This window comes from Zosterops lateralis, assembly GCF_965231275.1.
Source record: "Zosterops lateralis genome assembly, chromosome: 3".
Lineage (NCBI taxonomy): Eukaryota > Metazoa > Chordata > Aves > Passeriformes > Zosteropidae > Zosterops > Zosterops lateralis.
This window is the reverse complement of record NC_139764.1, coordinates 31,804,785-31,820,459: the sequence shown is the minus strand read 5'-3', so window position 1 is coordinate 31,820,459 and position 15,675 is coordinate 31,804,785. Positions and strand designations below refer to the sequence as shown.

Below are 15,675 nucleotides of genomic sequence, written 5' to 3'. Positions count from 1 at the left end.
GCTGGAGGGAATAACCAGCTGTGTCTGGTATATATACCATAAGCAAGTATTTAGCTACAAAACTGCCATTTTAATGTCAATAATAATGATTTTGCTGAAAGCCTGTATGATTCCCTGGAAATTTAAACTATGTAGATTCTGCCAGGTTTCAGTATTTTATATTTTATTTTCATTTAGTACTCTTTATGCTGTTTTCTCCTATTATGTTATTTAATCTTTCAGTTTATTTTGTGAGTTTATTTTAAACATACTGTTGGATTTCTTTCTTCTAGAATATTATTTAAGGACAAAGACAGAAATTGGGAAGAAATTGAAAACAAGTTACGAGCTGAAAGTGAAGTTCCTATTGTGAAAACATCAAGCATGGTAAGAATAGTTACCTTTTCTGGGACTGATTATGCTGTTCATCCCATGGCTAAGTAATCAGTAGAGGAAAGTGGTGGTTTCAGTGACGTTAGGGCAAAGATCTTTAAAAGCCCTTATTTAGACACTAAGTATGTTTCAAGAATTAACCTAATCTTCAGTAATTACTTATTCTTACTGTCTCAGTAAGAAATAAGTAATTATTCAGGTGAATTTTCATATAAAAAATGCAGTAAAAGAGATTCAAACTATACATAGACCATATATGTTTGTTTATACATATGTTTATTTAACAAAAGATAACAACCATTAGTTTGAATGTTAGATTACTTTTGAATGAAGTTGTTTTACAATTTTAAAACTACTTTACCTACTAATTGTTAATACTTAATATGTAATACCTAACAGTATTAATACTGATTATTAATATTTAGAGGAATTGTTGTGTTTTAATGTATATGATGAAAATAATTCATAGACACATTGCAGTAAAAGGACTTTTCAGTGAAAAATAATCATGTTGCTTTTGTCTGGAAGTGGTAACCATAGGTTGCCCACTAGAACTCCAGCTGTTTTATGTAATAGCCTAATTACATAAATCAGCTACGGTTTATGGTTTCTGTCATTCAGAAACCATAAACCATATTCTGTATTCAGGCCATTTCAAGACCAGACTGTGTGACAGTGTGAGGGGACAGACCACAGGTTGTGTCTCAGTACACTTCTCCTCTGCTTCTAAACACAGAGCTAGGGTTTGCAAAACATCCTTGCATGAGACAGCAGGCAGAGCTGAGCTGCATTATCCATCTGCAGAGTCTGCTGTTAAAAATATCTGTTTACAGAGGCAGGTTCTTTTGTAGGAGCAAAAACTGCTCAAATGTGAATACATTTCCTCTGGCATTGAACAGGCTAGAACTTCTCTGTTAGCTCATCGTCAGTTAGTAAACTCCAGATTGATTTTTCCTGGAAATATAAAAGACATGCCTGTGATTTCTGCAGAATGGTGTATTTATCAAGAGCAATCATTAGTAACTCAGTATTATAATTTAATAGATTTGCTGGTAGTTTTTGTTAGGTTTTTCAAAGTCTAATTAAGCAATTTTCTCAGGGAAATTTCTAACTTTAGAAATACTATAATGTAAGGAGTTTCTCTTATCCCGGTCCAGAATAAGATCCAAATTTAGTGTTTTATAGTCTAAAAACCCCTAAATATGGGGGTTTAAGATACTCTTTAAAAATGAAAAATGTTAGCTGTATATTTATTCCCAAGTTCACCATTTTACTGAATTTTTTTCAATCTATTAAAGGATCTCACACTGCTTGAAAGTTTATGGGTTGTTTGGGAGCTTCTCGTCTATGCACTGATTTTCAAGTTTCTGCTTAGTTTTCAGAGCAATATGTTGTTCAAATGCAATGCCTTTTTTTACCACAGAGCAGTAAAAGTTGAGAGGACAGTTTTAAGTAATGTTTGTTTGTCCTTGGAACATTTATGTCCAGCTCAGATGTGAAATCTGCTTAAAGACAATAAGTTCTTAAAGATAATCAATCTCTTTGCCACCCATGAAAATCACACTACTTAGTACAGAACAGCTTTCTGAAATGGATTAATGGTTTTCTGAAATCAGTGCCTTTGAAAATTCTCAGCTTTAGAACACCACTGACAGCTCTTCTCAGCAGCTGGGTTAACACTATTCTTCTGTGTAGGATCCTTCAATTGCAGGATTTACATATTTATACTAATGTAAATATGCTAATTCTGTAACCAGGGAAATTACTCGGGGAAGTGGTCACAACTCTGGCAAGCCTGCCAGAGTTCAAGAACCCTTTGGAAAATGCTCTCAGGCACATTCTCGGGGTGTCCTGTGCAGGAGTTGGTCTCAGTGATCCTTTTGGGTTCCTTCCAGCTCAGGATATTCTGTGATGCTGCAACTGAAGATGTGGTACATTTAATGATTGCTGTGTTTCTGAGTGCATTACTGTGGCTCTGGTTATGTTAACAAGTGGTGCAGCACAGTGGAGAAAAATCTATAAGGCAGAGGAGTGCTGAGTCTATGCTTGAGCAGAGGTGGACAGGCAGATGAGCAAGGGCCAGAATGAGGCCATGGGGATGGTAGCAGGCAGTCGGTGCAGAGGGCTCTGGGTTTCTGAGTGGGACATAGCACTCCAGCACTGCTGCCCATGGCTGGGCCACCACCAGCAGGGATGTTCCTGGTGCCAGGAGAGACACCAAATAGCATAATGCAGTTGGACAGGTTTAGGAGGGGGATTGTTCACTCCTGAGAGGTAATTTAAATCTCTTTTTCCATACTGGAAATTTCCTTTATTTTTTCCATCATGGCCTTAAGATGGGATAGGGAAGATTCAGATTTTCACTGTTAGAATGGTCAGATTGGAACGGTCAGATTGGAACAGATTGCCCAGGGGTGTGGTGGAGTCACCATCCCTGAAGGTATCTGGATCTGGCACTGGGTGATGGTTTAGTGATATAACAGGTACAGTGGCAGTGCTGGGTGGACAGCTGGACTTAAAGCTTAAGGGGCTCTTCTGACCTCTTCCAATTCTATGGTAATGAAACGTGGTTGTTTCTTTTCTAGGAAATATCATCAATCTTACAGGAACTGAAACGAGTTGAGAAGCAGCTGCAAGGTACAAATCCTTTCTCACTTTTCTCTTCTGTGGTTGCTTGCTTCAATGTTTTAAATGGGATATCTATATGTGTGTATATATAAAATGAAACAAAGCTGCTGTGATTTATTAAAATCTATTCACAGTATCAGTTATGTACTTTATTATCACATAACTGCTGATACATTTGATAAACAAACATGGCTGTTTTTTTTAAAAGCAGAAGAGTGATCATACCTCTTTATATGAGATTAGTGGTCCATGCTTATCATCATTATGTTAGTTGTAAATTTCCTATATTTTTTATCTATAGTATTCAGATTTAATCTGAGAGCAAATAATTTTTTTTAAAAGAGTGTTTCAGGAAGAGTCATTAACCACATTTAGAGACAAATTAGTAATGAATGTTAGTACAATTTTGGAAATAATTATATAAATAATTATATAAATATATGTGACAAATCTGTTAATAGTATAATAAAATGAAATGGTACTAGGTACTTCAGTTTTCCCTCTCTGTGTGGATAAATGACTGCTCTTTTATACAAATTTCATTCAAACATGGAATCAGCAACTATGGCTATTTTCTGGAGGGGGGCGGGGTGTGGAACAAAGCATAATGTAATGGTAACAACAAGAGGAAAAGTCACTTAAATTAAAACCATCCTTCAGTCCCTATAACCTAATCGCAGGTGGTTTATCTTCTCTGTTTCCTGTCCATACATCAGTTCATGTTTAGTTTGTGCAGTTTCATTTCATCTTAAGTTTTAATATATGTAACTGCTTTTGAATATATTTATCAGTTTACATCTATGGTGGATACACCATTTCTTTCTCATGGGCAGCATACATAAAAATTCATATCTGTCATCATAAAAATAAAAGTGCGAGATAAGGATTTCCATATTTTTATAGTAATAGAAAAATCATATTTTTTATGGCTTCTTCCCTATCCTCCTCATCTCTTCTTGATTGCTTAGCTATTAATGCCATGATTGACCCTGACGGTACCCTGGATGCTCTGAGCAACTTGGGATTCGGCAGCCCCATCTTACCAGCTCAGCCCAAGGCGAAGTCCAGCCCTGTTTCGCAAGGCCCCCGGGCGCCAGCACAGGCAAACTGCCAGTCCGAGCCTCGGGCTGCCCGTCCCACCACCGGCCCTGCGGCAGCTGAATTGGAAAATGCTGAATCCGAGGCAGATTTCAGCATACATTTCAACAGGTTTAACCCAGATGGGGAAGAAGAAGATGCCACCCTGCGTGAGTGACATCTCAGTGTTTGATACAAAAACCTTTCATGTGGAATGTTTAGAAATCAAGGAAAACTTATAATGTTTGTTTTTATAATTAAAAAAAAAAAAAAGTCTTGGTCAAACAGCGGTTGTTTTATTAAACCAGTTTTTCTTTAATTGTGATGCTTTGATTGTCACACAAATCCTTTTCAAATCATAAAGATATGCATAGATACCAGTGTAGGAAAGCAGATTGTGGCAGGTTTGCCCTTTGTGGTTGTGTGCTTTGCAAAAAAATTATTATATCAGCAGTTTTCCCTTAATAGATTTATTTCTTTTTAAAAGCCATGCAAGCAGTCTAACATTTACTGAAAACCCCAGATCTCTTTGCCAAGCTGCTCTGATGAACAGACTTCCTCCTCTAAAGCTTGTATAGAACTGTTGAACAGTTACGTTTGATTCTGAATTAGATGATTTATATAGGAAACATTATCTTTGACTACAATGACACATTACTGCAAAAGTAAGACAGATTTCAGAAAAAAGCATTCATTCTCATATACTGGAAAATCTCAAACAGTTCTGTGGTTTATGTAACCTTGTTGCTGCGTAAATTGTCTTGGGGTTTACAAATAAGTTCACATATTATGTTTGCACTAAGATTTGCTGGGAGTGGTAGGTGAACATATCGATATCGTTGGACAGCAAGCAGTGTTTTGGTGTACATAGAAAACTGATAATACTGTCCTTGTATTATCATTACAGTGTTTAAATCCACTTTCTGAAAAGACTATTTGGCACTTTTTGATCTTCTTTAAAAGTCCTTCTGATGTTAATGAAAGTATAAGTATTTCATATCTCATCTCTGTCCAAATCTTTGTTGAAACTAACTAGGAAACAAATTTGAACATATAGCAATGTGGGACATATTAAAGCATATTGAGGCAAATGGGCTCTCACCAATCCAAATGCAACATAAGCTTACAGAAGAAATTACTGTTTATTTGGAATGATCATGAGATGTAAAATTTTCTTTAGGGAACTTGGAAATTGAGTTGTCATGATTTGCTTATCGATAGATGCACTCCCAAGCAAATGATTTTATTTGCTTCTGTATATTTTCCTGTAGTCTTGCTAGTAAAACTGTCCCTGTCTTACATGTTTAAAAGGATTCTGGACGACGACTGCTAACATGGACATTTTGCTTAAACCACTGAAAAGCAAGTCTATTTAAAGTTTCCTATATAAGCCTATTTTCCTTATCAGTTGTCCCAGTAACTTAACATTTGGAAATAATAAAAAACATAAAGTAAATTACTTTGTATTTCCAGAACACTGTAATTTGGAGGAATGTTTTTTCTGTTAAATGTAACAAATAGACTGGAATTTTCTTATGTTTGCATCAGTCTCTATATATTAAGGTTAAAGATACAGTTTTGCAGCTTTTATGAAATGGTCTTTAATATTTCAGCAATAATCCTATATGAGATTTGTTTTTAAAAAACCTACTTTCTGTACACTTTTAAATTGTACAGGCTTTCAGAAATCAGTAAAAGTTGGACCAGTTAATAAAGATGCAAAAACTTTTTTTGTAGAGATGTAAAAACAAAACCACTAATCTGTTGTATAATGGATTTCATATTTTCTTTAAAAAAATTAAAAGCAAACAGTCTTCATGTATGACTCAATATGCTCTACTCCAGCTAACTGTGGGAGCCTGAATGACACTAGTTTACAGAGGCTACAGGAAAACTTTCTGAAGGTGCAGAAGGGCAAAAATAAATGGAAACTAGAGCTAGGTGTTGAAAACTGAGTGTACCAAACCATCACCATAATTCCTTCTTTTGTTTAATGCTTGGGAACATAATTTTTCTGCAGATTCAAGTGGAAAGTAGGAAATGGCTAGGAAGGATTAAAAGTGCAGGCTCTTCATACGAGATTCTGTTTGTGTTATTTCAGGCGTTTTTACCTTTATGTTGTGAAATAAGCATTTTGCATTACTATGTTATTATTTTGTATGGACATGTTCTCCTTATTTATTTTTGTTACATTTATTATGTATGTTATTTTGTTATATGCATTTACAACTCCATTTTTAAATAAAGTGTTTCTGGAACTTTACAAATGTGTGAATATGTAATTGAGAGCTGGGAAGTTCACACAATCTTTCTGCAGAATAATTCACTTTTACTGAAATAGGAACTTACATTTTTTCATAAATATCTTCTCTCCAGAAGAAGTTCTGTCATTGCCACCACTGTATCATTTATTCTGTGCTGACAGTATTGGCTCACTTTCCCATACTCAGGTTCTTTTCCACACTTCAATTGATTTTGTGTGCAAAGCTAGAGGCAAAAATAATCCAGCATTCCAGTCACCGAACAGTGGATCTGTTTCCCTTTGTAGAGTGAAAGTGAGTTTTAATGCACCTGCCAGCTGCAACAGTAGATGGTTATCAGACTGTTTTCCCTCTGCTTCACATATCGGAAAACTTTACTGAAATGGCTGATTTGGCTCCAGACTGGTGCCTTTTTTTTCTTTTGTCCCAGGTTTGACTCTATGCATGCTTTTCCTGCAAGACACTAAATTGCTTTTTCTTAGCTGGCTTCATGCAGGAACAAAACCTTGAATTTAGTAAAAGCTCCAAGAATTTCTTCCCAAGTTAAGCATTTTGGTGTTGCTGAGCTTTGCTGTGACTCAGCATCAGCCGCTCTGATCTTGCTTCTGTGTATGTATTTTTCCTTTATATCCCAGCCTGCTGGCAATAAGGCAGCACTAACGGCACACAGTAACAACACTCACTAGCACTCAGCTCTGCAGGGGCTGCTCTTCAGAGATGCCAGGTTGGTACTGTCAAAATTGTGAGAAGGTTACAAGGGCTTTCCCCTTGCACAGGACTTCTTCATATCCTCCAGCTTCATTATCTGCTATCATTTCCTCACTTGTTGCCAGCATCCCTCTGTCATTGCAGAGGACAGAGGAATGCACTTCCAGGTTTGTATTCTCATCTGCAGACTCCCTGATGTTTAAGCAGAAGTGTAACTCTTCCCATATAGATTTTTTTATTGGACTACTCTACTTGTAGCCAAGGTTATGCAGGGTTGTTATTCAGAAGTATTTAGGAAATCCAGGCAGATGGCACCAATCATGTGCTCCCTTTAGACACCACCAAGTGGTGCTGACATGCCAGGACACAGGGAAAGCAGAATTCAAGCCTTTTCTCATCAGCACTGGTGGCTCCTCCCTTGGCTATATGCACTGCTCGAATTCTACACCCAACGGCTTCTTGTAATGACATTCACATCTGGCTGTAGCAGACAAATAAAGCTAAGGGCATGATTTGTGTGCCTCACCTGGTAACAGTAAGTTGGTGTTTCACCACAGCATGTACATTATACCAAAGCAACTGGTACTGCAATCTCAGAAGAGAACAAGAGAACAACATTTTGCCTCATACCAAAAACTGACTTCCAGTCAATGCCTGTTGGAAGGCATTTTTAGTTTGAATTAAATTCAAATTGAAGATTTTAAGCATAGGAAGGATCTACAATTACTGCTTTGACATGCAGCCATGAAAGCAAGGGTGTTCCTTCATGCAAGAGTGCATGAAGCATCGATGACATGGTGTGTACAGTAAAAGGAGGCCACTCGCTGCCTGCCAAGGAGATTTTTTACCACTGAGTCTTTTGTATCTGAAGAGAATTACAAGGAAGAAACTTGGCCACTCACCATACAAGTTGTTTCACTTCATCTTGGTGAATAATCAGAGTTTTTCGAGAATAAGAATGTCACCTATGACTTGAAATAGAGCTAGATTCGTAAATGCTGACAGAGTTACAATCCTGGTAGTTCAGCCATGATTGCCAAATCTTAAATACATCCGACAACATCTGTCTTGGCAATACTGTCAAAGGACAACTCTCTAATGCTGAAGAGCATTTCCAGCTGCACTAGCTCAGTAACTTGTAAAAACAATTTTTATTTTCAGCTTGGTATGCCTCAGTCAATGCTGTTCCTGCCAATGACAGCCAATAGAGCACTGGCTGGGGGAGCAAGGCATTTCCTTTTTAGATTCTTTTCTCGATAGTCACATATTTTGGGAGGAAAAATGCATTTAGCAAACAAATGGGATAATGCATCCCTGGAAATACTTTAAAGCAGAATAAGAGAACTGAAAGCCTGTTGTCAAAGATCTTTACCTGTTCCAATGAGACCACAGTTAACAGTGAAAACTTGTCTCGCTGACAGCTTCACCAGCAGTTAGTATTTTTTGAAACAGTTTTTACCTCATGTCTGGGGTGAGCTCTTAAAATGAGAGGGTGTTAGAAAATTCACCCTCTGCGGAGGCTGTATTAAAACAGGTAGTTATTGATTACTCTTACGGCAATATAGGGCAACATTTTCAAGTAATACTTGCCAAAATTATTCAAACACTAAGGTCTTGGGGATGGAGTGAGAGGATAAAGAGATTTGTTCCTTTCAAGGGCAGTCCTACATTTCCACTTGCCAATTAACATGTCCTTGCTAAGTTTGCTGCTGTTGTCTATCAATTCCTTAGAACTAGCATTTTTAGACCTATTTCAGAAGATGAATAGATGTGTTGATGAGGCTTTCTGCTACTATGGAATAGCTAGAAGTATCAAAAATCTAAAGATTTTTTAAAATAAATATTTTTATAAGAAATAACAGAAGCAGAATTATCTTTGAACCAAACTGTGATCTTAAGAGAAAGTTTTATTATTAAAATTAATGTTTTAAACAAAAATGGGCAACATGAGATTTCTAAGCTCTGTATGGAGACATGGACCTGTACGAAGCCAAGCACAAAGAATGAGGATTATATATAAACTTAACAAGTTACCAGGTGACTTCACATTTCATTTTCAGCATCACTTCTGGGGTAATGTGATTTATAAGTTGAGAAAAATTCATTGAGGAAAGAAACCAGATGTGGACGTGAGTTGTGGTTTGGGTTATCCATGACTGATTTTGTTGAGAGATGAGGGAAATGACTGCCGATAATTCAGGAAGTTTTAAAAGTATTCAGAAATTAAATACTCTAATAAAGCTATTGAAGAAAATGTCATAAATGGTATTTCCCAGTATAGCAAAAGATTTATAAATTATCAGGAAGGATACCATATTCTCAGCAGATGTTACTGGATTAGAAGACTCAGTGGAGTGCAGAAAGTTAAGCAAACTTTTAAAAAGAGCTTTTGAAAGAAATCAAATGACAGAGATGAACAGAAGTGAAGGGGAGTGGGGAGGGAACACACCCATGGCAGTAGGTGTGACAGAACCATGCAGTTGGTTAAAGGCAGCTTTAGCACAAAGGAGAATTGTAAGATGCAGGAGGCAAATAAGAATTTGTCTGCAAGAATCGTACTTCCAGAGCTGTTAAGAACCTGTGTAGGAAAATATTTTTCCTGCTCCAAGGTGGGTCTCAGGTGCAAGAAAGCCTACAGCCCCCCTGCTCCCTGGCAGGGGATGGCAGCTGGAAGTATGTGGGAGTTACTGCACACATCACTAATCATGTAATTTTTCACTCTGCAGAATAGCTGGAATAGTTCTCCAACTGGCTGAACCAATAGGCAGCACTTTCCATACAATGGAATAAAACCCTCCAAACAAATTCATATCCCCCAGTGTAGCTTGTTTTATGTTTTTCTGAAATAATTTTTGGACTTCATAGACAAAATTTCAGTAACTGACTAAAGATGTGCAGGTGTATAATATTGTAATCTTGTTACCTGCAAACTCAGGAACTCAACTGCTAACAAAAAATTTGCTGCACAATCATGTCCATTCTTTCTTTTTGTTTTCTTACATGCAAGGAATTTACACAAACCAGGCTCCTCATGTGATTGCTGCTGTCAGTATGATGGGCAGCTGAGCAGATGGTTGTTAAGAAAAATCCACTTTTTAAAATGCAATTTATGCACTATTCTGAACACCTAATAAATTGCTTTCTTCCCATCACAAGTCTGAGGTAAAAGTGTTGCTTTAGTAATATCTTGAGTTGATTTTCTAAGTGTATAAAGTGCACATCTCAAATTTAGATCCTCTTGAACACCTTTGCGGGTTTAAAAACAATATGTTTCAATATAACATATTGAAAGCCACATCTGAGGCTTCACTGAAGTTATTACTCCAGGGGCAGCAGAAGTTCAAACACAAAATTGAAAACACAGCTCAGTGGCTTATCTCAGCCCTACCGTGAGCCTCAGGCGTACAGACCTTCAGAGCTGTGTTTCAAGCTGCATGAGCAGGGTTTGCTCTTTGGTGCAAGCAACATTTTTTGCTTGTAGTTTTGAGAATGTGTTTGAGTATTTATATTCCTAACTTTGGCTAATTTAAGTATTTTACCACGGAATCAGAGAATAAAAGAATGGCTTGGGATAGAAGGGACCTTAAAGACCTGGTTTCAATGGGCAGGGAATCTGCAACCAGACCAGGTTGCTCAAAGCCCCATCCAACCTGACCTTAAACACTTCCAGGGGTGGGGCATTTACAATTTCTCTGTGCAACTTGTTATAGTACATCACCACACTTACAGTAAAGATGATTTTCCTGTTTAATCTAAAATCTACTCTCTTTAAATCTACTCTCTCCTGGTTGAAGCCACTTCCCTTAGTCCTATCACTATATGTCCTTGTAAAAAGTCTCTCTCCATCTTTCCTGCAGGCTCACTTCAGGTACTGAAAGGCTACAGTTACGTTATCCTGAAGTATACTCTTCTCCCGGATGAACAATCCCAGTTCTCTTAGCCTTTCCTTGTAGGAGAGTAAAAAGCATTTTCGAAGTTAAAAGTGACATGAATAAAGAAATCCATCATTTCCCTTTTAATGATGAAGTGATTTGCTTTGGAAAATACATGGATTTTATGTCACTGGAAGAAAACTGTCAATTAAATTGTGCACTTGTCCCTTAGAGCTCCAGCAGTGAATTACAAGTTTATTCAGACAGAGCCTGTCTCCATGGAGACAATGGAAAGGTTCATGCAGCCAAAGTTTTGTACTTGCTTATCTGAGTGCAAACCCAGATCACTACATTTTGGTGTTCACTTCTATGCAGTTATGTAAAATTCAGAAAAGCTGTCCCCAGTACAAGTATTTTTAAATAAGTTGGTTATAAGCTTTACCATGACATTGCAAAAGCAATGATTTTAAAATTACTAGGGAAAATTAATCCTGACTGACATCAATGATTTCTTTTCATTGATATTTAAATTTGTCCAGATGAGGAAACACACTGGAACTTGTCTTACTGCTTAAAATGCAATAAGTGAAAAAACGGCAGGCATAGGATAGAAGGAAAAAAATCCACAGAATAATAGGTATGATTAAAAAGCATGTCTGAATGGAATTTCTAATTAAGGATTTTCTCCAGGGAGACACAGTGAAAAGCTTGACACTAAATGAGTTTTGGAGAGCCACTGCAGATCCATGAACTGGTCTTAGCACTTTCTGGAGCCTCCCAGATGGCAGTGCTGAGGACTAGTGCAGATAATTCTGCAAACATCAATATTGCTTTCAGGCTTTCACTGCAGTATTGAAGTCAAAGAAACAGTAACAAGATTTTACCTTCCAGTGGTGCTTTTCTCCTTTCAAGCACTTCACAAACATTCATTCTCTTATGAAATTTCTATGAGGAAATATTTTATCCTGGTCTTACAGATGGGAAAAGGGACTCAGAAAAATCTTGTTTCCTCCCTCTTGGTGAGACAAGGTTCTGGCATCACCAAAATCTCAGTAAGTGACAACATACTGGTGTTGGCCTAGCCTGGTGGTACTAAAAATGTGCCTCTTGATCTGACGGTGCCCATGTTTAATATCAAAATTATCCCCAACTTTTGAGTCACTGTGACAGAGCCAGAGCCCTGTGTCTTTCCAGCCAGGTCAGTTTTGCTCACTTCTTCTCTTTCCCCAGTGCCCCTTGCTGGTGTGTTTGGAGCTGCTGAGATGTGGGTACCTATCCCAGTGAGCTGCATTAGCTGGTCTTGGCAGCCTCCCCAGCAGCTGGTTGCAGCAGGAAGCTAACTTGGCATTTTGGGATAGTATCTTCTTTCTGTTAACCATGGAGCTGTAACCCTCATATCTCAGAATTTCCATGTGTCCTGAAAGTTCCTTTTTTTCAGGTTAATCCCTGTTTCTTTACACCGGATGCAATGATGTATATCAGTTTTATTTGAATTAATGTGGTCTGCCTGTGCTTGAAGTGTTCTAATTCTCAATGCAAATTATCTTGGTTTATGTGCATATGTTTAAAAAGTCCAATTATTTTATTCTCAAGATTTAATGGACTAACAGAGATTGTATCAATAGGCATATTCAGCCACTGGTACCTGGGGCTTGGATTTGCTGCTACTTTCGCAGCACTGCAGAAGCACTGATGTAGCCATTTATTTTAGTTTTCTAATGTATGGATTACATTTCTAAATGTTTGCAGAAGCCCAGAGTGAAAGGCATCTACTCAAGTGGTTTTTGTTCAGTTGTACAAAAAGTATCAGCAGTATTTGAGAGATAGTGATAAAGCAGTTTCCCTGAAGGACACAGCTGCAGACCCCAGGTGTTTCTAGAGGGTTCTATAGAAACATTGTGGTCTAGAGGCTCAGTTATTGATTGGACATGTTTTCTTCGTATATGTTAAATGTCCTATCAACATATCAGAAAAAAAGGAAAACATGATGAAACACCTTGTCAAGCACATGGATACATCTGGAAGAAGAAAAAAAAACATCTAAAGACTCTAAAGTTTTGTAGTTAAGCTGCCATTTTACCAAGAATTTAAGTTTTAGCTCTTGAGAAAGGCCACATGGCCCATTAGATCTGCCTTCCTTTGAAAAATTTTCTAATTTCTTTATCATGGCTGCCATTAAGCTATACAAAGTTAGTGCTTAAAGGATTGCAAGCTTTCATTTTCTCAGAGATCTGGAAGGACAGAGCTAAGTGGCTAATCCTGCATTCTGTACAAGTTTGTTTAGCATTGCTGTCAAAGGAGAAACCAGAGGTGGGAGAGTGGTTATTTCAAGAGAGTCAAGTTCTCCCTGGCCCATTCTGACTCTGGCATCCTGTGAGATAATTTCACCATGGGATATTCTAGATTTGTCTTACTGATTTTCTCTCTGATAGAAACCAGTGCACTGGCCTGGATAATAAAAACAAGCAGTGCTGCTGTTTGTAGCAGCAGAGCTTCTAAGGAAAGCTGATACTCCTGCTGAACCAAGCTGCAACAAATAATGCACTGGACTCAAAGCTCGTCAACATGCATTTCCATCAGGATCAGAAATTCCTCAAATAAATAAAATGAAGAGAAATAAAATTCCCATAAAACATTTTTTAAAGAATTTAGGTTTCACAGAAAGAATGGAGGAAAGTAAAGCTTTGACTGGACCAACCTCTATCAAATTTTCAGGCAAACCTGCACATCCAGCAACAACTTTCCCAGTCCGGGTTTCAGCAAGTAATGAGTCATGCTGCAAAGAAATTCAAGGTGTCAGAGACTTCTCAGAAGTTGATTGTCTGTATGGAAAATCAGGCTGTCCAGAGGAGACACTCTCCTTACCCAGGAGGACTCGAGGGAGAGGAGAGGAGAGGAGAGGAGAGGAGAGGAGAGGAGAGGGGAGGGGAGGGGAGGGGAGGGGAGGGGAGGGGAGGGGAGGGGAGGGGAGGGGAGGGGAGGGGAGGGGAGGGGAGGGGAGGGGAGGGGAGGGGAGGGGAGGGGAGGGGAGGGGAGGAGAGGAGAGGAGAGGAGAGGAGAGGAGAGGAGAGGAGAGGAGAGGAGAGGAGAGGAGAGGAGAGGAGAGGAGAGGAGAGGAGAGGAGAGGAGAGGAGAGGAGAGGAGAGGAGAGGAGAGGAGAGGAGAGGAGAGGAGAGGAGAGGAGAGGAGAGGAGAGGAGAGGAGAGGAGAGGAGAGGAGAGGAGAGGAGAGGAGAGGAGAGGAGAGGAGAGGAGAGGAGAGGAGAGGAGAGGAGAGGAGAGGAGAGGAGAGGAGAGGAGAGGAGAGGAGAGGAGAGGAGAGGAGAGGAGAGGAGAGGAGAGTGGCAGAGACAGATTAAGTAGAGAATATCACCACTCCATGACTCCCAATGGTGTCCCATTGATCCTCTTTTTCTGGTCTTCTTGGTGCTGAGGGTTCCACAAAACATAGAGTTCAGTGGGTTAATCTACATTCAGGGCAGGTGAGAATGCCAAGGTCCCTTCCCTGGGGGAGAGAGCGGGATGCATGTTTGATACAGTCTCTTGTAGCAGACTTCATAACAATGTCTGAGCCATTAACCATAACATTTCAGCCTCTCAGGGGTCACTGTCCTGGTTTTGGTTGGGCTTTGCTAACTCATTAATGTCCTAACTCTGGAGCAGGGAGGCTGGCAGAAGTCAGCGCTGCCGCTCATCAGGGCAGCCAGAGCTGCTGGGCTGTGTCACTTGTGGGACAGGGACAGCCCTTCCAGTGCTCCCAGGAGACACAGGAGGAGAGGGAAATGTCAGCAAGGGGTCTGGAAAGCAATACTTCCTCTATGTCTACCACATAAGATAAAAAGAGGCTGCTGATCTTGTCCATTGTATTTTAAACGCCTTTGAAGGCTTCAGTAAATGCTTACGCTGCCTCTTAGGGTAAGTGAAATGTAGATGGGGTTGATTGAAGCAATGAAGGAAAATGCCTATGGGGGGTTATGAAATCCCTCAAACTGCTTCAAAAACATGAAAGAGAGGAAAGGGCAATTGCTACACTGAGATGCCAGAACCAGTCAGGTGTGATGAAGCTCGAATGTTTAGTAAATTGATCCAGAAAATCAAGAAGACCAGGGGATGGGCTCAAACAGTTTTTTGCCCAGATACACAAACAAAACTGAGAAATGGAGAAGCCAAATGCAATTAATTGCTTGGGGTCAAAAAGGGAAGAGAACTGGAAAGCTGATATTTGATTTTCAACCCAATGCCCCCCACCATTTACTGTTAAATAAAAGCCAGACTCTGAACTTTGGGCAAGAAGACTTATTAACTGAGCCAGTAGTGTGCTAACAACCAGTCAGAATTTAATTATGGGAAGTAATTGGAGAAAAAATTAATGGAAAGGTATCTTGAATATTCCCTTCATGGAGATTGCTCTTTATATGTAGTCCAGGCAAAAATAATTTTATTCCCCAAATTTAAATCCTTCTGCATTTCAAAGTTTCTCCACATTTTTTGAACTTGTTTTTTAAGTGACATTTTTATGTCAGAACTCTAACTTGAATCATTCTGGCTAAGCTTAAACCTTTCTGTATCTGAATCTGTCTTTGACTTTTGGAGAACCTGGATGACTGTACTATTTTTATCCCTTATATGTCAGCACATGCATAGCAAAGAGAATAACTTTGGCCACCACTTATTTTTTGTGAGTACCTTTTTTTTTTGGCCTGCTGACAGATATTCAGAAGAAAATTGTGTGAAGCATGAATGAACAGTTTCCAACTT

At 38.8% G+C, this 15,675-nt stretch overlaps 2 protein-coding genes across 7 annotated transcripts in view; both read left to right on the top strand.

Annotated features, from left to right (window-relative positions):
- Positions 1-6,326, top strand: part of CEP170 (centrosomal protein 170) — a 95,362-nt gene extending 89,036 nt beyond the window's left edge. For all 6 annotated transcript variants that reach the window (XM_083856851.1, XM_083856850.1, XM_083856849.1 and 3 more), the window contains 3 exons: positions 273-366; positions 2,958-3,009; positions 3,969-6,326. In XM_083856851.1, coding sequence (XP_083712977.1) covers positions 273-366; positions 2,958-3,009; positions 3,969-4,255 — 433 coding nt within the window. In that variant the 3' untranslated portion in view covers positions 4,256-6,326. The remainder of the gene's footprint in view (positions 1-272; positions 367-2,957; positions 3,010-3,968) is intronic.
- AKT3 (AKT serine/threonine kinase 3) overlaps positions 1-15,675 on the top strand; it is a 380,155-nt gene that overhangs the window by 344,361 nt on the left and 20,119 nt on the right. The window lies entirely within an intron of this gene.